This window comes from Lissotriton vulgaris, chromosome 3_1 (genome assembly GCF_964263255.1).
Source record: "Lissotriton vulgaris chromosome 3_1, aLisVul1.2, whole genome shotgun sequence".
Classification (NCBI taxonomy): domain Eukaryota; kingdom Metazoa; phylum Chordata; class Amphibia; order Caudata; family Salamandridae; genus Lissotriton; species Lissotriton vulgaris.
Window position 1 is genome coordinate 1,313,456,153 of NC_141689.1, and position 22,330 is coordinate 1,313,478,482.

The 22,330-nt window shown below is 50.8% G+C and overlaps 1 protein-coding gene across 4 annotated transcripts in view; it reads left to right on the top strand.

Annotated features, from left to right (window-relative positions):
* SEPTIN11 (septin 11) overlaps positions 1-22,330 on the top strand; it is a 964,023-nt gene that overhangs the window by 782,652 nt on the left and 159,041 nt on the right. For 3 of the 4 annotated variants that reach the window (XM_086961789.1, XM_086961791.1, XM_086961790.1), the window contains exon 9: positions 7,973-8,160. In XM_086961789.1, the coding sequence (XP_086817915.1) occupies positions 7,973-8,160 (188 nt within the window). Of the gene's footprint in view, positions 1-7,972; positions 8,165-22,330 lie in introns of those variants that run through there. The other variant, XM_086961792.1, reaches the window with a different exon arrangement.

Genomic DNA, 22,330 nt, shown 5'->3' on the forward strand with positions numbered 1-22,330 from the left:
AGAGGTCACTACAAACCTTCTCGAATACACAAGAAGGGATTAGTTTCTGACAACCATATAACATGACAACTTTGTTCCCCAAGAATAAGGAATATATCTCCAGAGTCGCGGAAACAATAGATGTCTATTTCACTCAGTCATCGTGCATTCTTCGTTTCAGCAGAAGTGCAGAGAAATAGAGAGACAGGCGTTTTCAATAAAAAGGTTATTTATTGAGCAGTCTTCTTTCTCATGGAAGAGAAGTGAATTGCTACAATCGTAATACTTGCTATGAAGTAAAGTGCGTACAGTAAAAGGAGTATTATGAAATAATACTGTAAAAGCATTTATATGGTTTCTAAGCCATAAGATACATAAAGTAGATAAAATGCATAAAACGATAAATAATGACTAAAAGTACTCAACTGGTGCATCTAAAATACGCCTACCCCGGTGTACCTAACCTAAGTCTAGTACAATCGAAGAAGTAAGTGAGGTGTAGCTTGAGTTAAATAGTTTCTGCCAAGAATCTATCCAAGAATTCTCTACGGGTCTAATCAGCTCCGTACCTTGGTTATAGAATGAAGGAGGTCTTGTATCTCTCTCTCTCAGGACTCGATCTCCCAGTAACCCACAAGGGTAGCAGGGAGACACTGGAGCTGTATTTCTCGGCAGGAGAAAAGACAGCGTCTCTCTCAGTGCGTCAGCAGGGAGGGTCGGCTTCCTTCGGCACTTGCATACAGCAGGGCGTCGGGCAAGTAGTTAGTTGATCTGCTCCAAAATCACTGTGTGGTTTGCTAGGGCAGATGTGGGCATATTTATACCTGGAAGGTGCCGAGTTTGACGTAAGGGTGGACATAATAACGTCACTAAGAACTTGAAGTTCTTTACACGATCCAGGAGTTCTGGGACAAATCAATACTGAAGCAGGGGGAATTCCCGTACTACTGAAGGCTGGCTGTCTTCAAGAACTCGTTGTACTCTAGGAGCTTAGTGGAAGTAGCCATGCCGTATTTGGACTGCATTGGCTGTGCCTAAATATGGTTATGATTCTTATGCCTATATAAGGATATGATAAGTTATACCTATATAAGGGCACGAATTGGGAAATTACACTAGAGCCCTAGATACGTTACAACAGCATACCATTAATGCAAATGTAGGGTTGTTCGTCTCACTTTCTCTGCTAATATTGGTGTAAAATTAGCACAAGCTTTTCGTTGTACTCTGATACTAAAAGATATGCAATGCAATACTTTTCTTAAAAATTGCATTAAATGCAGTGAAAACCACTTCACACATGTCACTGGATTTCTACGGTTTCTGCGTATTCTAAATGGCCCCTAACATAGTATGCCCATGAATGAAAAAATACTCCATGTATTAGTGTGTGAGAAGTTGGCCTGGCATATGCTGTCCATTAGTTCTGGTGGGCACCTTGCACCAGTTCAAACAAACCTTATTGATGATAGGTTTAAAGACAACCTTTATTGAAAGCTATCCTAGTGGTAGCTATGGAGAGCAGCCTTCAGGCTAAGTCTTGAAGGAGTATAAAGCAGCTTCGTTTACCAGATTATAACCTCTTGAATGTCTAAATGAAAGGAGAACCACACAAGGTATATATAAAAAATATATGTATTTATTACTAAAAACTCTCTAGTAATCTCTTTATGAGATTACAGAGCAAGGTACACAATTTAAATTCAATGGACATTCAGTAAATAGCACAATATACACTGGGCCCGAGGGGGGCCAAACCATATATTAAGAAAGTGGTATAAGAACCACGACTTGACTAGACACAGTGCCTAGAGCACGTACAATCGCTGGGACCCCAAGGAACCGCCCAAGGTAGTGACAGAGGGGACCCAAGGGGGACGTGTGCAGTGTGAGAACACAGCCACAAACTCTGTTAGCTTCTATGGGGAAAGTCACGGTTGGAAAGTTAAAGGACCCTTAGGAGAGGACTTTGAGCAAACCCCTTTAGACTTAAGGGGTTCTAGGGCCAACACCCATGGGAACACCGGAGTACTCGAGTTACCTCACCCACGGAAACTGGGTGCATAGGTGTCAAATGGTGTCGGGAATCGTCGTTGAGTTCAATGGCCATCTGCTGCAAAGTGCTGCTGCCGTGAAGAAGAAAAGTGTCCGGTGTGATCCAAGCCTGGATCGAAGATGTGAAGAACCTGAAAGCAGAGGGTACGGAGTCTGGGTCATTTGCCAGTGACCAGGGGCGCGGTAGACGAATGTCTACCGATGTTGGGTGATTCAGGCGCGAGGAGGTGAAGCTTGACTCGGAAGCCTCGAGGACCAGGAGGCTTTGATGACGACCAGGAGCCGGATTCGAGCTGTCCCACGATGGATGTCAAGTGTTGCGGCGTCACAACAAGCCATGGCAACAGCAACCCACGCAGAAAGAGAAAACATGCTTCAGTGTGGACAAGCAAGGTCCAGGGAAATCCCCAAGCGATGGAGAGTCAGGGCACGTCTGGAGCAACCAGAAAAGCCCAAGGAAAGTTAAAGTTGCATTTTCTGGGGCCCACTGGTCAACGGACCAGCGATCGCAAAGGTACCTTGGGAGAAAACACAAAGGAATGACTCACGGAACACTCGTGGAGTGTAGGCCAGCAATCTTCGCTGGAATTGCTGCTTGGAGTCTGGGCTCCAAGTAACCCAACGCACAGCCTCAAGGATCGCCGAGAAGCATATGCACTTGCAAATGTGCACAGTGTCCAGGGTTTCCGGTTCCACGGTACCCACGAGGGCTACGGGTCTCAGCTTTGCTGGGAACTTGGGTCGGCCTCTGGAAAGTCTGGGAACCCACCTCCTGTGTTGCTAATTCTTCGTAGTCCTACGGGAGCTTCGGAGATGCAAACCGGTCAAATGCGTCTTTGGTGCTTGCCACGCAGGGGAGTAACTCCTTTACTCCAAGGGAGATCCTTCAGTCATCTAGCGCCTTGTGGATCATTGAAGTTCCAGGATTCAGTATCAGAGTTTCATCTAGGTAAATCTAAAGTCCTGTAGTCAAGGTTCCTGCTATATCCCCAAGGAAGGGGTGGCACAAACTCTAGGGGACCCACCTATGGGAGGGTTTGGAAAGAGGGGTGGCTACACCCATTTCCTTTGTCCAGTTTTGCGCCAGAGCAGAGGCTGGTAGCCCCTGCAACCTGTTTGAACTGGGCTATGCACAGGGACACCAAATGTGCCCCCAGTGCTGACTCTTGGATTGCACCCACCCAGCCCTAATACACTAAAGCCTGTCTGGGAGGTGGTGACACCTCCCTGTGACAGGAAACCTATTGTCCAGGCCTCCCCTGCTCCCCTGCTGGAGTTTCGTCCAGCAGCAGGAGGCCAGACTCGTGTCTGTGGCTGCAGCATCCATTTTGTGATGGCAGGGTTCTGTTAAGCTGGTACCGGGTGTACCGGTGTGGCCATGTTTCTCCCTCTAGAAGGGTGGAATTATACCCTCGCTGCCACGACTGGCGGGGGGGGGGTATGATTCCAAGATGTTTGACACCAAACATGGCATGTTTCCATGCAGCAATTCCAAAGTTAGCATTTACTGCAAGGTTATAATGCACTTAAGAGTGTATGGTCTGGCTGCATCACAGAACAACCCCGGAGAATAGATTCCTAAGGCTGCAGTAGGGCCCTGCTCATGCATGGGTACCCTCACACACAAAACCCAGCACCCTGCCTTTAGGATTGATAAGGCCTGCCATAGAGGTTCCTGATAGGTTTATATGTGTAGTGTAAGGTAGATATAGGGAACCTATATCTAAGTAAGGGGTGCATATACCACCTTACACAGGCTGCTGTAGCAGACATGTTGTCTAATTTTGGAAGGCTGCCTAGGGGTGGCATAATACATGCTGCAGCCCCTGGTAGGCCTCTGGGGTACCTATGCTTTTGGTATCTAGTGTACCATATACTAGGGACTCATAACCAGTAACCAAACTGGAGTGTACCTAAAGTACATGGAATCATTTTAGAGAGGAAGCAGCTAGGCTGGGGTCCTGGGTAGCAGGGCAGAAGCCAGACTAAAGTCGAAAAACAGTGAAACATCACTGGGGGTAACTATAAAAAGCAAATCCTACTCTCCTAGAGCCATTTCGAGGCTCTCTTTGAAAAAATAATGGTGCAAATAATGGTGCTCAGCACCAGTGCGACCCGGCCCACTTAAAGCCCTGATACATTGTATATGTTTCAGACTGCAGTTCGCAAAACTTTTCAGATCCTTTAGAACTGCGACCTGTCTTTACCTCTGATTTCACCATTACTGTGTGTTTGGCACTGTTTTGCCTGCCAACAGAAGAGTTTTTTTGCTGCCAACCTTGGGTCACGCATTTGCCTGTCTCTGGCTGTTACTGCTGGCCCTTAGGCAGTGGGGATGAATTATTCTTGAGTATGTACTGCCCTGCAGGAGGTGTGACTTTGCAGGATTGCCTGCTTCTGAGGCACCCTGACATCAAGGCGATGAGCGCAGCTCGAAGACGAATGAATGATTCACTCAGGCGCTATTCCGCAGTGATAAACGTGCTGATCAGAGGCAAAGGCGAAATCCCCCAGGCCCGATTTGAGAGGCGAGTCTTGGCAAATGGGAGCTGCTGTGATGTAGAGCAAGAACCATTGCTGCCAAATGTTACAGTAGGGCTAGGCACAAATAAATCTATTGCTTAATTTTGTATTACCTTCTTATTGGGAAAGGCCTTTGAAGAAAAATGATGGTGATATGTATGTTTGTATAAGATGGATCGATCGCTTGCAAGGCGACCATTGAGGGCTCTGGAGCAAAGTTTAAAGTGGGTAAAAAAGATTTTCAGAATACTTGCTTGATCATCCAATCCTTTGCCTCTCTGCTGAACAAACAGAGCAATGTTCACTTATTCTAGTAGCAATTGGGACTCTGTGCAACTATGTGTAAAGGAGGTACACATTTGGCAACATTTTAAGAAGGCAAAAGTGAATGAAAATACAGTGTGTGTATGAAAGTGCCCCTTTTTGACATGCTCACCCCACTTTTTGCCCAGAAATTGATGTGGTTTCGACTGGAAGTGCACTGGGTCACCGCTAACCATATACCCAGTGCCAGACCTCTTTCCTAAAACTGTATCACTGTACCCCAATTGATAATACCTTTGGCACTCCCTGTAAGTCCCTAGTTAGTGGTACGTTTGGTACCTAGGACAAGGAGGCCAAAGCAGGTCCTTACGGGCAGCAGCACTACCTGTGCTACCCTAAAGAATCCCTCATCAAACACATACAGACTTCCACTGCAAGCTGCGTGTTTTCATGCAGCCAAAAATGAAAACGTGACATAGCACACAACCCCGGGTGCCATGTGACAGACACCACATTGTCTAACCCAGGGTGGTGTGGAGTGTAAAAAAACGATGGATTTGGGCCCAGATCTTTGGACTGGGGTGAGTGTGTGACATTGATCCACATTAGGTCCATCACCTGTTGTGTTTGCATATTCCGCCCTAAGTGCGCTGGGGATGCCAAGACGTGGGTCCCAGGCACTCCACACCACTGGAGTCAAGCTAGCCGGGCTGATGAGAGGTGTTACCTCGAAACCGGTCCGGTCCTCGGATGCTTGATTCCGTTCTGGGAAGGACATGGCTTTTGTAGTTCGGACTGGACTGTTCCCATGGGGCACAGGGTCAGAGCTGATTTGCATATCGTCACTGTCTAACCCAGGGTGGTGTGGAGTGCAGAAAAACGATGGATTTGGGCCCAGATCTTTGGACTGGGGTGAGTGTGTGACATTGATCCACATTCGGTCCATCACCTGTTGTGTTTGCAGACCCCACATGGAGCATAGGTGAGACACCACTACTGCATGTCTTACAGACCTAAGGCAGAGTGAACAATACTACATGTGAGGTCATAACTGGATAAGCAGATATGCCCCAGTACTGGTCAACCCTATTGCTGCCACTACAAATGAACAGATAATTCTGGGGCAGAGTAATGCCCACTTGCTACATCAAGTGGTCATATAGGGGGTGTAGTGATCCCATAGGTAAGTAGCCCATTGGCTACTACTCTACACTCCCCAAAATTGAATATTTAAGGGATCCCCTGGTGCCAGACAAGCAGATCCTGCTGACCTGAAAGAAGAAGAACGTGAATAGTCACAAGGAGTAAGAAAAGAAGATCCAGGAACAGACTTGGTGCTAACCCTGCCGGCCGGCCTGCCTGCTGACTTTACCAGTTGCACCAAAAGCCAACCTGTCCTGCTGCTGTGGTGTCTCCCAAGCCTGGGAGACCCTCCAGTACTTCACCCAGGAACCAAGAACTCCTATAGGACAGTGGACCTGTTCCTATGCATTGTGCAGGTACCCAAGACTGAGCTGTGAGGCTCCAAGACTGCAGAAACCCGACTCTGATAAGCACCACTGCACCTGAGCCGCCTAGTCCAAGCTAAAGTGGGACTACTGTGCCAACATGTTCCCAAGACCCTCCAGACTCAAAGCCCACCTTGTGTTTTCCCAGTTTTCACTTCTCAATGACACCTGCAGCCTCTGTTCGCAGGCCCCTTGTACCACAACTGTTTCCGGTAAGAAACCCTGATGCCTAAGTACATCTCTCACTCGTCGCCCCTGGCCCATGGAGAAGAGAACTAAAGATGTCCCCGAGCATTTGAGGTCTGAGCCCCCATGTTGGTTCAGTCCAACTAACTAGCCTTCCAGTCAAAGCTTCCAGCCTCTTTTTGTGAAGACTGATCCCCATTGACTTTCATTGGGCACCCGACGATGTTTTGCACCCTTGCACCCAGTCACCCTAGTGCCGCTGGTAATGTCTGGTTGGTGTGGCCATCGACCTTACCCTCAACTCACCTTAAGTCCTGGAGATTGGCTTCGTAAGTAGCTGTACTATCCCTGAACTTCGTACTTGTTTTTCCTTCCTTAGGATAACATTGCAGTTTCTGAAAAATAAACTTTAAATGCAAAAGTATTTCTATTGAAAAACCTATTTACCTGATCAATCATATTGATTCTGGTGCCTAAATATATATAAAGATACGTGTTATTGTTATAAATTGGTGCAGATCTCCTTATTGAGTTGTGTTGATTATTTATGGACTATTGTGTGTATTTGTAGATTTCTAACACTCCCCTCTGATAAGCCTAGGGCTGTTCGACCATACCACCCCTTAGAAGAGCACCTAGGGATTGCTTGAGAAAGCCCCTGTCCACTCATAAGGGAACCCCTGGACTCTTTGCACCTTATATCTCATTTTGATATATCATATAAAGAGCCAGCTTCCTACACAGTGGTACAGATGAGTCAGTGCATTGTGTGTTTGGGGGCTGTGAAGTGAGGGAGATGTGAGGAAGTGCATTCAGGAGTCAGTGAAAGAAGGCTGCTAATGAACATAAAATATGCATATGGACAAGATTTGGAGAGAGAAAAGGGTGCATATGTCTAACGTAGAATACGCATGATTGAGACACTTTGAAGACCACTACCCCTTCAACAGTAATGTATAATTCCCAGTCTCACAATGAGGTACTCTGCATTGTTATCTTAAAGTCTGTGGTTATGATGAATAACCTGCTATCTACGTCATTATCATATGAAATCTCTTTATTGATGTCATAGCTACACTTTCATAATTGCTTAATTAACCTTCTTGTTCTATCAAATATGCTTCAAAATGCAAAGTTTGCCCACTCTTTTTTTCTAAATTTTCATAGGGAAAGAACACCCCCAGGCTCCACTTGTGACAGTCGGGCTCGCTCACTGCGCTCGCTCGCCATCTGCCACTGATCACAAACGTTTTCACCCCAGCACTTTCAAATGTCACCAGCCGCCAAGTCATTCCTCTACTTCTTGTCTTCAAGAAGTACAAGCCTGTTCCTTTGTCTGCTTTCCTCTGAATAATGAGTGTTGCATCCTGTCATATATACACAGTTGATAAATCTCTCTACTGCATCAGTACTGGTTAAAATGAAATTGTTAATTCTTCTTCTCTGTATTTCACTAGCTTCATGAGAAGTTTGATCATCTAAAGAGGACTCATCAGGAAGAGAAAAAAAAGCTTGAAGACAAAAAGAAGGAAATTGAAGATGAGGTAAACATGTTTCAGAAGAAGAAAGCCGCAGCTCAGCTCCTCCAATCTCAGGCACAGCAGGCTGGCTCTCAGCAGACAAAGAAAGACAAGGACAAGAAAAAGTAAGAACGTGTAAAATATACATGTTCGTAAGTCTGTGACAGCTCTTTGGTTTTGTTTTGTTGTGTGTTTGTAGTTTGCTTTTTTTCTCATTCGATCTGGAAACTCGCCTTTTAGCAACAGACTAATCACAATGTTTTTTTTCCTGGAAAGCAGTAAAGCACCCATCAAAACAAAAATATATTTTTCCTTGCAATCATAATTTTTGTTTTTGAAAATCAATATAGTAAGAAGCTAGCTGGGGAGAAGTTGGTTCTTTTGCTGTCATTTCTAGTGGGGTGGGCAATCGCCCCCCTGAAATCATTTGATTTGGGTCTGCAGTTAAAGATTAAATAGAATGTAGCTGTTTTATGGTTTTGCATCATCATTTTAGCCCAGATACTGTGCTTTGTATATATAAATACTTCTATTATTTTTTTGTGTGTAACAGTACGTATTAATGTAGCAGCAACACATTGGTACAAGAAATGTATGTAAATGTGTAGTATGTTCCCTCACATCCTCGCCTTCTTCTGAATCTCATTTCTTTGAAAGTCTTGACATCAAACGTGGAGGAAACTGAAGCTTAAATATTGCTCTTGGTGCCCATAGGAGTGCATACAAATGTTCTAACCATTGCTGACTGTTGCATAAAAAATATGCTGCTGTAGGCCATGCCGTAGGGTCCTTCAGCTGACTGTACATTAAAAAGGCTACAGTCTTTTAGATTTCTTGTCTGCCATTAACATTCCTAGTAGCTCAGAAGGGAGGCAGCAGTACACCTAACACAGACCTTCCACTTTTCTCTTAAGAGTTTTGTTGTATGACCTGCCACTGTCAACTCACCTTAAATATGACAATCACATAGAAGCTTCCATATTTTGGATTTGATCTTTTTTGATTTAGCACCTTTTATTTCTCCATTCCATATTTTCTACGAATCGTAATTGGGTAATCAACCTACCTCATTAATATTAATGAGGTACATCACAATTTGCGACCCCCTTGAAAGAGCTAAATTCACAAGGATGGTGGCCTGCTGGGGTCAGCCGTCCACCAGGTCTGTGATTGCTTTTAAATAAAGCAATCTTTTTTATATTAAATGCAGCCTGTTTTCTTTAAAGAAAAACAGGTTGGGGGGCGTGGCCAAGATGGCGGCTCGGTAGGACGTGTTCCGCGGAGGCTCCCCGAGCCCGATCCCCCCACCGGGATTTTTAGCGGACCTACCACCCTGCCAAGCCAGCCACCGACTGCGGACAGTGTCCGGACCACCAACTGCGCAGCCGGGGCCAGGGGCAAGGCTCCGACACAGAGTGAGGCCCCGCGGAGCAGAGGCATTGCTCGCAACGGCCTAGTGGCGCGAAAACGGAGGCCCGGGCCCCGACGCTCAACTGACCAGGGGGGCCTGCCTCGGCGATTCAAGCACCGGCGCTGCGGCGTCGGAGGTTCCGGCGGCGAGCGCGAGGGCCGAGGTGCGGTGCCTGCCCGCAGAGGACGGCGAGCCCACCACCAGGGAGGCGGATCGATGGGCGCCGGGTCCGCCGGCGCACAGTCCTAAGCAAGACCCCAGCTCGGGCCTAGTCACAGGAGGAGCGGCCGCATTCAACCGGACGGCCTGAGCCTGCAGGTACGCAGCACTTGGTGGGGTGTGGACGGAGGCAGCAGTGGACCGGAGGCGCGTATCTGCGGGGGGTCGAGAGCGTGGAGACCCCTCGCTGCACACAGGAGCTGCCGCGGCCCCCAGGAAGAGAGCAGAGGTCCCAGGACACCGGGCCCCGCGTGACCCCCCGGCTTGGGCCTAACAGCCGGTAGTGACTTGGCAGCTGGTGACGTGGAGGTGCTGGGAGGGCGGCGAACAGCGGGGGAGGCACTGGGAGCGCGCCCACGAGCCCCCCAGACCCAACGATCAAGAAGAGACTTCGCGGGGCCCCATTAAGTGCACAATCACCCGCAGCGGCGCCCAGTGACCCAGCGTAGCCTGACCACCGGTGTGTGCGGGGGATGGGGACCCCCACAGTGGAGGAAAGGGATTAAGGACCGCCGGACAGGTCGAGAGGGGTCGGGGCCACGGACCACAGCGGAGCGGACGGCCCGGTCCACGACATCTGGGCCCCTGGAGCCAGGGACGTGTGGAGCAGTGGACTCCGCGGCATCTGAGAGGAGCCCTGGGGTGCACGGGGCAATCGGTCAGGCCGCAGCACAGTCTACAGAAGGGCCCGGCAGGAGGTGGCGTACTGCAGTGGTGACCGGCCCGAAGGAGTGGCAGCTCGGGGAGCTCAGCAGAGGCCTGGAGAGTCGACCTCGGGCGCCATAGCCCACGGAGAGCACAGGCAAGGGCTGCAACGAGAGGGCTCACTGCAACGTCTCGTGGGACCCGGAGACCGGAGGAGCGCGGCATCCGCGGAACCGAGACACCTTGCGAACGCAGGCCGACCCCTTCTCCCCAGACCGCACGCACCGAGGACTTCTACGGTCCCGACAGGGGCAGCACCCCAACCGGGGCCTCCGGCCAGAGACAAAGTGCGATATGGCGTCCAACAATCGCAAAGAAAACCGCACCATCTCCGATATGCTGACCAAGGGGTCTTCTAAGGTCGACAAAAGCCCTGACAAGCTGGCTCAGGTGCCCCCTCCAAGGGGAGAGACCACACGGAAGGCGAGACCCCGGCGACCAAGGCATTCATGGAGGCCCTCTTCACCTCTCTTAAAGAGGACATCCAAACCTTCCGGCAAGAAATGACAGGGGAATACAAAGAACTCCGACGAGATGTCGACGATCTGGGGGAAAGAGTGGCCGCAAATGAGCTCTCGGGTCAAGCCAGAAGTGAGGAAATAGAACTCCTCGGGCAGGAGATCGTTCGCCTCCACGACCAACAAACGGACCTTCAATCTCATACGGAGGACCTGGAAAACCGCTCCAGACGCAACAACATCCGCGTCCGGAATGTGCCACTCAAGGCGCAGGGAGACGACGTGGCAGGATACCTACAAGCATTATTCCGGATGGTGCTGGAGGAGGACGATGACTTCGTGATCCGTGTCGACAGAGCTCATCGAATGGGCCTGGCTCGCCGTACTCAGGGCCCCCCCAGGACATCTTGGCCTTCCTGCCGGACTATCCCCTAAAGGAACGCATACTGAAGGCGGCGCGTCTCAAACAGCCCCTTCGCTTTCAAGACCACGCAGTGGAACTATTCCAGGATCTGTCGGCAATCACCCTACAGAAACGGAGGTCATTCAAGGTTGCCATCGCCTTCCTACGCAAGGAGGGGGTCCCCTACTCCTGGGGACACCCTTTTTTGCCTCATCTTCAAGTGGAATGGAGCCCTACACCAGCTGCGCTCCTTACGAGACACCTGCGTCTTACTGGGCATCCCACATGAGGAGACTCCACAGGATGATATTGACGAGGGGCAGTCGTCTGGGACTGCATCTGGATCCCCTCGAACGACTTGTGACGGCTGGCAGGAAGTACGAAGGGGCAGACCGCAAAAGAAAAACCTCAAGCCTAATCCCGAAACAGTGGCACAGGAACAGGCTGCAGCGATCCAAGAGGTCTCCAAGGACACTGATGCCGACTCATGAGATGGCTTCGGCGACGGTCGACATCAGCTAAGTTATGGCACCTGGTCGGGGAGAGGGTCGGGGGGCAATGAGCCGCCACTACCACACACCCATACATTGACTCATTTACCACAGGCCTGGACAGACAAGTGAGTGGCCTGGGACTATGTTCACCTGTTTGGGTTTCGGGGTTGAACGGGGAGGGGATGGGGGAGGGGAGGGGGTAGGGGTTGAGGGGGAAGTTGGGGTTAGGGTGGGAAAGGGGGACTGGGGTGGGAGGCCCCGGGGTGTTCGTTCCAGAGAGGCGGGACAAGCGGGGACACGAGAGGGCTATGTACAAAGGTTTGTGGAGATGGACACAGGAGCTCGAGGGCACATCTGGTGCAGGCAAAGTGGTAGCGGGGCAGGGCCTACTTCCCCGAATGGCATCTGACACTTTGCAGGTCCTAACTCTCAACGTTAAGGGCCTCAATAACTCCATTAAGCGGCGGGCGGTGCTCTCGTACTTAGAGAACTCCAGCGCGGCAATTTGCCTCCTACAGGAGACACATTTGCTGGCAAAGGACTGGCATTGTATGCGGTCCAGGGCCTTCCCGACACAACTTTATTCCTCCACTATGGAGAAAAAAGCGGGGGTGGCCATTTTGTTTGCTAAGCACTTCAAGGGCCAAGTAAGGGACAAGGTGGCAGAAATAAAGGGCAGACTGCTAGCGCACACTGTTAGCATTCGTAATGTGGAATTCACAGTGAGAACCATTTACGCACCCAACACTAAGCAGGTACAATTCCTCACGGGGGCATTGTCAGAGGTTCTGGGGGCTGCACCCAAGTATACACTGGTGGGAGGGGACCTGAATCTGGTGGTGGATAATGCGTTAGACAGGTCGGGACACAGATTTGGTGACTCCGGCGCTCTCTCTACGGAAGGGAAGCACTGGCTCGCCAGCAGGGGCTTCAGGGATGTATGGAGGGAGATACACCACACAGCACCGGGGTACACCTTTTACTCACACGTTCATAGGACATATGCCAGGATAGATCACTTCCTTGAATCGGCAGATATAGCCCCTATGGTAAAGGACGTGGAGGTCACCCCAGCGGCACTGTCCGACCACGACGCAATCCTTCTACACTTGCAAGTCCCCCGCATTCACTCTGGTAAGGGTAGGTGGTGGCTCAGGGAGTCCCTGCTCACGCGTAAAGAGGTCACGCAGCAACTAACCCAGACTCTTTCAGACTACCTTAGCAGGAATGACACGGGTGAGGTAGCCATGCCCGCGGTATGGGGGGCGCTAAAGGCAGTGGTCATGGGGGAGCTGATGGCGATTTCGGCCGCTGATAACAGGATAAGGAAAGAAAGGCGCCAGGAATTGACCGCACAGGTACTGGAACTCGAGAGGGTGCATTGTCGGACGGGGGCGCACAGGATTTGGCGCCAACTGAAGAGCGCCAGAGCGCAACTTGCAAGTCTTGGCTTGGACAGGGTAGAATATGCGGCACTACGCCTCAAGCATACTTATTATGTGGGGGGAGACAGGACTGGTCGTCTGCTGGCCAGCAAACTTAAAGCGCAAACAGTCAAGGCCAAGGTGCAAGTCATACGCGAGGACGACGGACACGAGCACTACGAAGACGAGCACATAGCCGAGTCTTTCAGGGCATTTTACACCAAGCTGTACAAGGCCGAACCGGCCGCGGAGGAAGGGGTCGGGTTAGAGTACTTGCATGAGGCCAACGTGACCGCACTGAATGGCGCGAACTCCGAGGCGCTGGACGCTCCCATCCGCCTGGAGGAGGTGGTGTCTGCCATTGCGCGCCTTAAACCACTCAAAGCGCCAGGCCCAGATGGGTTCTCCGCGGGCTTTTACAAACCTTTTGCCACCTTCTGGCCCCAGTGTTGACAAAACTCTTTAATCCGTTCCGAGGCCCAGGCTTGATCCCGCAAGAGATGCTCGAGGCAGACATAATCGTCCTACCAAAACCCGGAAAGGACACTTCTAAATGCGCGGCCTATCGGCCAATATCGCTTCTGAATGTTGATCTGAAGCTTTTTACCGGAATCTTAGCCGCAAGGCTAGGGCCTTGTCTCCCAGGCATAATTGAACCAGACCAGGCGGGCTCTATACCCTCACGTCAATGCGCGGACAACACCAAACGCCTGTTGCACGTCATCGATAAAGCCCACTACAACGATTCGGACGCTGCCCTGCTGTCGGTTGACGCTGAAAAAGCGTTTGACAGAGTGGACTGGACCCACCTCGATAGGACTCTGTCGAGATTCAGGCTTGGGGAGAGGTTCAGAGCCTGGGTGGCAAGCTGTTACGCGGCCCCTCGTGCAACTATTAGGGTGAACGGGACGGGCTCCAAGCCACTGGACATCCGGCGAGGCACGAGGCAAGGCTGCCCTCTTTCGCCGATGTTGTTCGCCATGTACATGGAGCCGTTTGGCCAACGAGTGCCTAGATAACCGGAACATAAAGGGCATCACCTTCGGAGGCGAGGAGCAGACCATCTGTAGAAAAAGGTAGGGCTAGGACCTTTCTCAAGATTTGCCCGGCGCTAACCGCCCTTGTACCATTCAAGTTTACCAAGCAATGAGGCAGGCGCCGGAGACCAGAAGGCAGGAAACAGAAGTTTATTCCGACGGAGCAGAACACATCAGATCAGACAACAAGGTATCATGTCGAGGTGCTCTAGCGGCCTCTCCGAGGCCTGGCCTCTTATACACCGGTTTATGGCATGTGACCTTCCTTTAATACGATCGAGTCTTTGTAAGGCAAGAGAAAAAGACATCCCCGTAATCCTAGTGTCAATCCCACCCCCATATACCTTCACAATAGAGGGTTTCAACCTGCTGATAAGAGGAGGGGACCATCACGCAGCTGAGTGTTCCGTCGAGTCTTAGGATGTGTGCGCCTGATCATATCACAGGGGGTGGGGAGGCCTGGATCAATAGAGGGTCCTTTGAAGGAGAGCGACCTCATACAATAAAGGGCAGTAAATGACATCTCCCAGCTTAGGCAATGGCCTCGGACCTGTGTGGACAGTCGGACACGGGGTGAGGGGTTATCAATGGAGTGGTATTCATGCCGCGTGGACAATCCAGCGCAGGAGGGAGGTTTGTCAACAGAGGGGCATTCATGGGAGGAGAGGAGGTGTTGGTCAGGCGCTAGCGTGACTCCCAAGGACAGGGTCATGCAGAAGGGCCCTGCTCGTAAGGAGGAGGAGGGAGGGGGAGCCAGGGTGCGCGGAGGAGGCTTGCTGGGTCAGAGGGACGTGCTGGCGATCGATCGTGGACAGGGAGACCATGATACCTAAAATGGCTGCCATGCACGTAATACATAGGTGACCTAGAATATCTGCCGTGCATGTAGTACTTAGGTGACAAGCTGGCGCAGATGATGTTCAGATCGCAAGTCAAAATTCCACAGTCCTCCCTTTTAACATATCTCGCCAACTTGTCAGTTTGAATTTATTCCCATAAGGCCACGTATTTCTACTTCATAGAGGGGACTCATGTGCTCGTTTCGGAAGTCCAAAGTCTTTGGGCACATACAGTTAGAAACAAGGCCGCACAAAGGTGGCAGACATTGGATACCTAAACAACACCCACATAAGATCACAACAGGTATCAACACAAAGGAAAACAACTTCCAACCCCAATTCTTCAAAGTGTCCCAAAACCAGTTCCCAAGCGACCATCCTTCTTGTTCTTGGTGAACCTCTGAGGAAAGTCTGTGGAGGTGTTCAATGGCTTTGTAGACTGAAGGCGAGTTGTCAGGCACGTATGTGCAGCAGCTGGATCCGATGATGCGGCATGCTCCTCCTCGGTCGGCTAGGACCACGTCTAGGACAAGTCTATTTTGGAGGGTCACGAGGCGGACCGCCTGAAGTTCCGCAGTGTTGTTGGCGAGGATACCGGCAGTGATGTTGATCGTTGTTTCTACTGCCTGGGTCAGGTGCCGGATAGCACGGCTGTTTGCCATTGGGCCCCACAGAGGAACAAGTCCCTTTGCTGCATCTAGGAACTGTGCTCCGGTGGAGTCGGCTTGTCCAAGGTCGTCTGCACGCCTCTGCCTGTGATGGTTGGCAGGGGCTACATATGTGGGTGGGAGAACGAAGGCAATGTAACAGGTACCCTTCCAACCCTTCGGGAGCCAGGTGTAGGCCTTGGTGCCACACACAAAGTACATGTTTGGAGAAGCAACAAAGGAAGGGGGGTCAGCTGAGTCCAATGTTCTGGTGGTCTGGCAGGCGCTGTGACCCACCAGCTGCGTTCCATGGCCTTCGAGACACACAAGACCTGTGACATTGATGACAGACAGAGCCACAGTCAGTGTTGCGGTAGTTTGTTTTTGTAGATGAGAAAAGGTGGTCCTGGCTGGATTGTGGAGCACCTGTACTTCGACTCGTTCTTTGGCTGGAATGTTTTTGATGAAGGTGGCGCCTGTGAGCGCAGGACACAGGGCAGCAGGAGTCTTCCCGGTTCTGTTCAGCCAGAACCCAGAGTAGAAGTGTGACACTGTCCGGCCAGAGGTGGCGTTATCCTTGTGGCTCTCTTGCATGAGGATCAGCCAGGCGAGGCAAGAGCCGTGAACTGAGAAGGGTGAAGGGATGAAGGGAATAGAGTGTCCGGTGGCATGCGGGAGCAACCCGCAGATCCAACAATTCGTAGCATTGGCAGCAATGTTGTGTTGGTGCAACAGTTGCACAAAGGAATTGTTCCAGAATTCCCTGCGCCTTTCTCGGAGCTGAGGCGACAGAGAGATTAGGTGATGCTCTTTCAGGGGGGTCGGCTGTACAGTAGGTAGCAATGCCTCATGAGCCGGTGTGTTTTCTTCCAGAATCCAGAAGGAGGTCATGAGGAGGAGGCAGAAGAGGAAGACAATGAAGAGTGCGATTATCTTTGATTTGTGCAAGTTGTCAGTCTTTGGATTTCTATACTGGGTATTTCCTGTTGCTTCCATCATCTTCTTATCTGGCGCTTCCATCATCTTCTTATCTGGCGCTTCCATCACCTTCAAGGGAGCTCGGTAGCGGGCAGAACCACAGACTTCGTTTAGCTTCTCTTCCGGCAACCTTTGATTGTGTTTAGGTCACCGTTCTGAGATTTAACTAAGTCCGTGGCCTACTTAGCCGAAACTCCCCCCTTTCGACGCAGGAAATACCCTTCTCTGGACGGCACAGTGGGATCGGAGAATTTTGCAAGTTCGAGTGCCCCCGTATCGGGATAACAGTCCAATATCGGTCGGTCTTTGCTCAGGAGCTCTTCTTGGGTGCTGACGTTTTCTGTCGTGGCCAGGTTTGCAGAGACTTTTCGGCAATGATGCGCATGCAGCCAGTGCCTCTTCCCCTCCACTCGGAGTGCCGTTCGGGTGGTGATCAGCACTTGCCAGGGGCCCGTCCACCGAGGTTCCAGACTCTTGGTTCGCTGGAAATTTCGTATCAGCACGAAATCTCCCGGTTGGATGTCATGGCCGGGGCCCCTGGAAGCATCGGGGATAGCCTGCTGCACCTGTTGATGGATGACAGACAATGTTTTAGTTAACTTGCACAAATAATCAGATAGTAGGACGTCCGGGACGTCATGAATGGAGGTCGGTTTGGGAGCAGTCCAGAGATTCATCGGACGCCCAAACACGACCTCGTAGGGGGTCAAATGGTGCTTGGTGGGAGTGGAGCGCATTGATAACAAGGCCAGTGGGAGGGCATCCGGCCAGTTAAGTCCAGTGGTGGCCACTATTTTTGCCAGTTTCAGCTTCAGGGTGGCATTATGGCGTTCCACTAGACCAGCGGATTGGGGGTGGAAGACCGCATGAAATCGTTGCTTCACCCCCAACCCTTTTAGGATTAATTGGATAACCTCAGCTATGAAGTGGGGGCCGTTGTCGCTCCACAAAATTCGACAAAGGCCATAGCGAGGGAAGAATTCCTTCAGTAGTACTTTGGCAGTAGTCATGGCAGTGTTGTCACGGGTTGGATAGGCTTCCACCCATTTGCTGAAGGCACACACAATGACTAGTACATACTTCAGGGTTTGGCATCTCTCTAGTTGGATGTAATCCATCTGAAGGACCTCAAAGGGGTGATTGGGGGTCCCGAACCCTCCCCGGGGTACTACAGTCCCTTTCCCGGGGTTGTGTTGCAGACAGATGAGGCACTGCTGAACTAGGCGTCTGGCTGAGTCGGGGATTTTGTCGTTATGCCAGACTTTGGAAATGAGTTCGATCATGGGTGCAGATCCTATGTGTGCGGGGGAGTGAGCCATTGTCAGTATGGGAATCAGATATGAGTCGGGCAGCAACCATTTGTTTGCATCTTTTGTTCGCCAGCAACCCTCTTCGTCCTTCAAACCCACCCTTGCCCACTTAGTCAGTTCGTGAGGGGTGCTGGCCGACTGTATGTCTCTGATCATTTCCCTTGTGTCACTCCATTTTTCTGCTTGTGACCTGGTCACATATATGCGTGTCACTGTCCTATTCTCAGCTGTGGTTCGTGCAGTGATGTCGGCTAATGCATTCCCTTGTCCGACTAAGTCTGTCACTCTTTTGTGTGCCTGACATTTGATCACCGCTAATCGTTTGGGGAGGAGAACTGCCTCAATCAGAGCGGACACTAAATCTCCGTGGAGGATTGGGGTACCGTGGGATGTCAGGAATCCCCTCTCCCTCCACAGGAGCCCAAAATGGTGGACCACCCCGAAGGCATACTGGCTGTCCGTATATACGTTCGCGGTGGTCCCTGCGGCTATGATGCATGCTCGGGTGAGGGCTATCAGCTCTGCTGCCTGGGCAGATCGTTGTGTGATGCAGGCTGTCTCAACTACTGTTCGGGCTGTCGTGACTGCATAGGCAGCTGAAGTGGTGCCATCTGGGAGTTTGATGCATGAGCCGTCTACCCATAGCTCTCCATCGGGGTCAGGAAAAGCAGTGTCTCGGAGGTCAACCCTACTCCTAGTCTGTTCGTCTGTGAGGGTCACACAGTCGTGTATGGGAGGAACGTCGGGGTCGTTTTCAGGCAGGGGTAACAATGTGGCAGGATTCAAAGTCGTGCATCTCTTAAGGGTGATGTGGGGTGCAAGCAGAGTCAACTCGTACCCTGTCAGTCGTGCGCTAGTCAGGTGTTGGGTCTTTGTCTGGTTCAAAAGGGTGTCAACTGCATGGGGCACTAATACAGTGAGGGAGTTGGAAAGTACGATTCCCTCGCTCTGACGGATGGAGACAGCAGCGGCAGCTACTGCTCGAAGGCAGGCAGGTAAGGCTCTGGCTACAGGATCAAGAGTGGCGGAGAAGTAGGCACAAGGGCGCTGCTTAGGGCCAATCGATTGAGTCAGGACAGACAATGCGCATCCCTCCCTTTCGTGGGTGAAGAGGGAGAAGGGTTTGGAGTAATCCGGCGTTCCGAGGACGGGTGCTGAGCAGAGTGCATCCCGTAATTCCTTAAAGGAGGCTTGACACTCAGTGGTCCAAGGAAGCGGGGAGGGGACATCTTTGGTCAGCAGGGCAAGTAATGGTTTCACAATGAGGCTGTAATTAGGCAACCACTGTCTGCAAAAAGAGGTTAGGCCAACCAAAGAGCGGACCTGCTTTTGCGTTTTTGGGATGGGGGTGTCTAGGATAGTTTGGATTCGGTCAGGGGTAAGTTTCCTCCCTTCCTTGGACAGAAGATGGCCTAGGTAAGTTACTTGTGGCTGGCAGAACTGTAGTTTCTTTTTGGAGACTTTATGGCCATTTTCTGCAAGGAAGTGTAGGAGTTGGACGGTGGCTGTCGTTGCCAGCGGGGTGGTGTCGGCCGCCAAAAGGATATCATCGACATATTGGATCAACACCACTCCCTCTGGTAGCTGGAAGGCATCCAGCTGTCTTTTGAGAGCCTGGCTGTAAATGCTGGGACTTTCAGTGTACCCCTGGGGAGCTCTACAGAATCGGTACGAGCGAGATTTTAAAGTGAAGCCGAAAAGATAACGGCTGTCTTGGTGGATGGGGATAGAGAAAAATGCGTTTTTAAGGTCGACAACAGAGAAGGTGGTGGCAGTGGACGGGATGAGGGTCAGAATGGTGGTGATATCAGAGACCACAGGATATTGGGGTACAACCACTTTGTTAATCTCTCGTAAGTCGATGATGAAGCGGTATGCTTTCTCATCTCCTTCACCTTGTTTCTTAACAATAGGTAGGATTGGGCTGTTGCAGACGTTGCTAACCACTTCTTCAACCACTCCTGCATCTACCAGAGACTGAATGATCGCTACCAGTGCCTTCTCACCCTCTGGGGATATCCGATATTGCGGGAGTTTCGGGAGCATAGCGTCCTGTCTTACAGTTATATGAATAGGGTCAATCATCATTCGTCCCACATCAGAGTCATTTTTGGCCCACAGGTACGGAGGCAGGGTGTCAAGCAGGGACAGGTCAGCGTTAGTTATGCAGCACATGTGTCGTGGGGGACGGGATCTGGGCATGTCTGGGTTGTCGTACAGAATGACTCGTATTCCATCTGGGGAACACCTAATGGTAGCTCGAAAATGTTTCAGTAAGTCAATGCCCATAATGGCGTCAGGGGAGTTGGAGGAGAGTAGAAATGTCGCGTCAGCAGTGTTGCTTTCTAGGTCAAAGGTAATAGGTACGGACAGGGGGTTAGTGGAGGGCGTCCCATCGAAACCTATCGACGTTATGTGTGAGCCAGACAAGGGTGCCCTTGGAATCAGTCGTTTTGATAACACACTACGTGTCGCCCCAGTGTCTACCAAGAATGGAGACTCTGTACCCAAGACCTTAGCGGTGACATAAGGACCTTGCTGGTCAACACAGAGCTCGACTGGATCCCTCCCTTGCCCCTGGCAGTCCTATGCAAAATCAGGGGCATTTTCACCTTCGGATAGCTGATATTGATTCTGTCGGGGACGGTCAAATGTATTCAGTCTTCCTGATCTGTCATTGTTAGTGTCGTTGGAGTTCCCTCGTCCCTGTACTCTATTCCTCGGACCACCTGCCACATCCCTGGAATCCCTATTTCTATTCATCTCTAGCAAAACCGGACACTGGGTTTTCCAATGGCCGAACCCTTTGCAGAAGGCGCATTGGTCATTGCTAATATCTCTCCGTCCAGTGTGAGATGTCGGGGTGTGATCCTTAGGAGGTAGATCTCTGGGGGCGTTTGATAGGTAGTTCCCCCTTTGATGTTCCCGTCCTAGCGCTATACCCTGTATCTGGGCTATCATTACCCTTTCCTTCAAATCTTTCTTCTTTTTCTCGGACGCCCTATCATTCTCATTCTTTTGGTGCTCGTAATACTGAGCCATCTGAAGGATAGCTGCGGGTTTGGAGGCCCCCCAACTACTCTCACTTGTCTGTAGTTTTTGGGAGACTTCTTGAGTTAGTCCTTTTACATAATTTTGCACAAACAGGTGCTGTCCGGTTGCGGTGGTCATGTCCTGGCCACTGTAGTCGGAGAACACTGTCTCAAATCGGGAGAAGTATTCTGACACATCTTCCTGGGGTTTCTGTCGACAGGCCGTGACTATCGACCAGTCTACTTTTCTTTCCGGGACCAGTGTTTTTAATTTCTGAACTATTTTATCTGGGAGTTCCAGTATGTCCTTCACTGGTTTACTCCCTGGCTCTCGCTGTCTGTCTAGTTTACCGAGTTGGTCCCAGGTATGTCCAAACAGATCCGTGTGGTCAGCCTTCCGGATTTGCTTCCACACGTCGGCTGGCAGACATAGCCCAAAGAACAAGTCAATATCTGCTAAAGTCATTATTGTCGAACCCAAGGCTGTACCCAATTCGGTATAAAATGCTGTCGGGTTCTTTCTTAAGTCGGGCAGGGTTTGCTTAAAGGTTAGGATATCTTGTCGGTCCCATGGTTGGTAAACCCAATTGTACACAACCCTTCCTTTTGCATTTTCATTATTAATATCATCGCTCGTTCCCTGGCCCCGTGGCGGGATCCAGTAAGGAGCCGCTTCTCTGATAGGCATCATAGTATTGGCTACTTCTGCCAACCTTGCTTCAGGGACCGTAACCTTGGCTTCTGGTTTCTGTTCCGTGAGGTGGCGGAGGACCTCAAGCATTTGCATGAAGAGCTCCGTCGCCTCACGTTCAGTCCCATCTCCAACATCAATTTTCCCATACAGCGTTGTTAATTTAGCGGGACCCTTGCTCTGATACCTATCTTCATACGCGTTCAGGGTGTGGTAGCTGAATCGCAAAATAAAATGCCGCCTGTGGCTTTCGGCATGTGAATTATATATGTTCATTGTGTACTCTTCGCTCTCCCTTCGTTCTACCAAGGTCTTTGCTATTTTGTCGATCCCGTCCCGCTCATCTTTGCTTAATCTATTTAATCTGGCCGATGATTGTTTGCTAGACTCGGGGTCGTCTGATGAGGTTGTTAATGTGGCTGGTGCAAAGGCCGTGAGGGCTGGTGCACTAGCGCTGAGATCGCTTTCGCTCACACTCGGAGCGTGAAAGCTTTGTCGGCAGGGGGCATATGGAGGGGGCATGTAGATGGTTGGGGGACCTAGTAGTAGCTCGTCGTCCGCTCGTTGTTTGGAGGGCAATTCAGGGTAGAGCGCAGAGGGGGTCCTAACAGGACATTGGCCTGTCGACCCTGATTCTTGGTTTCGCA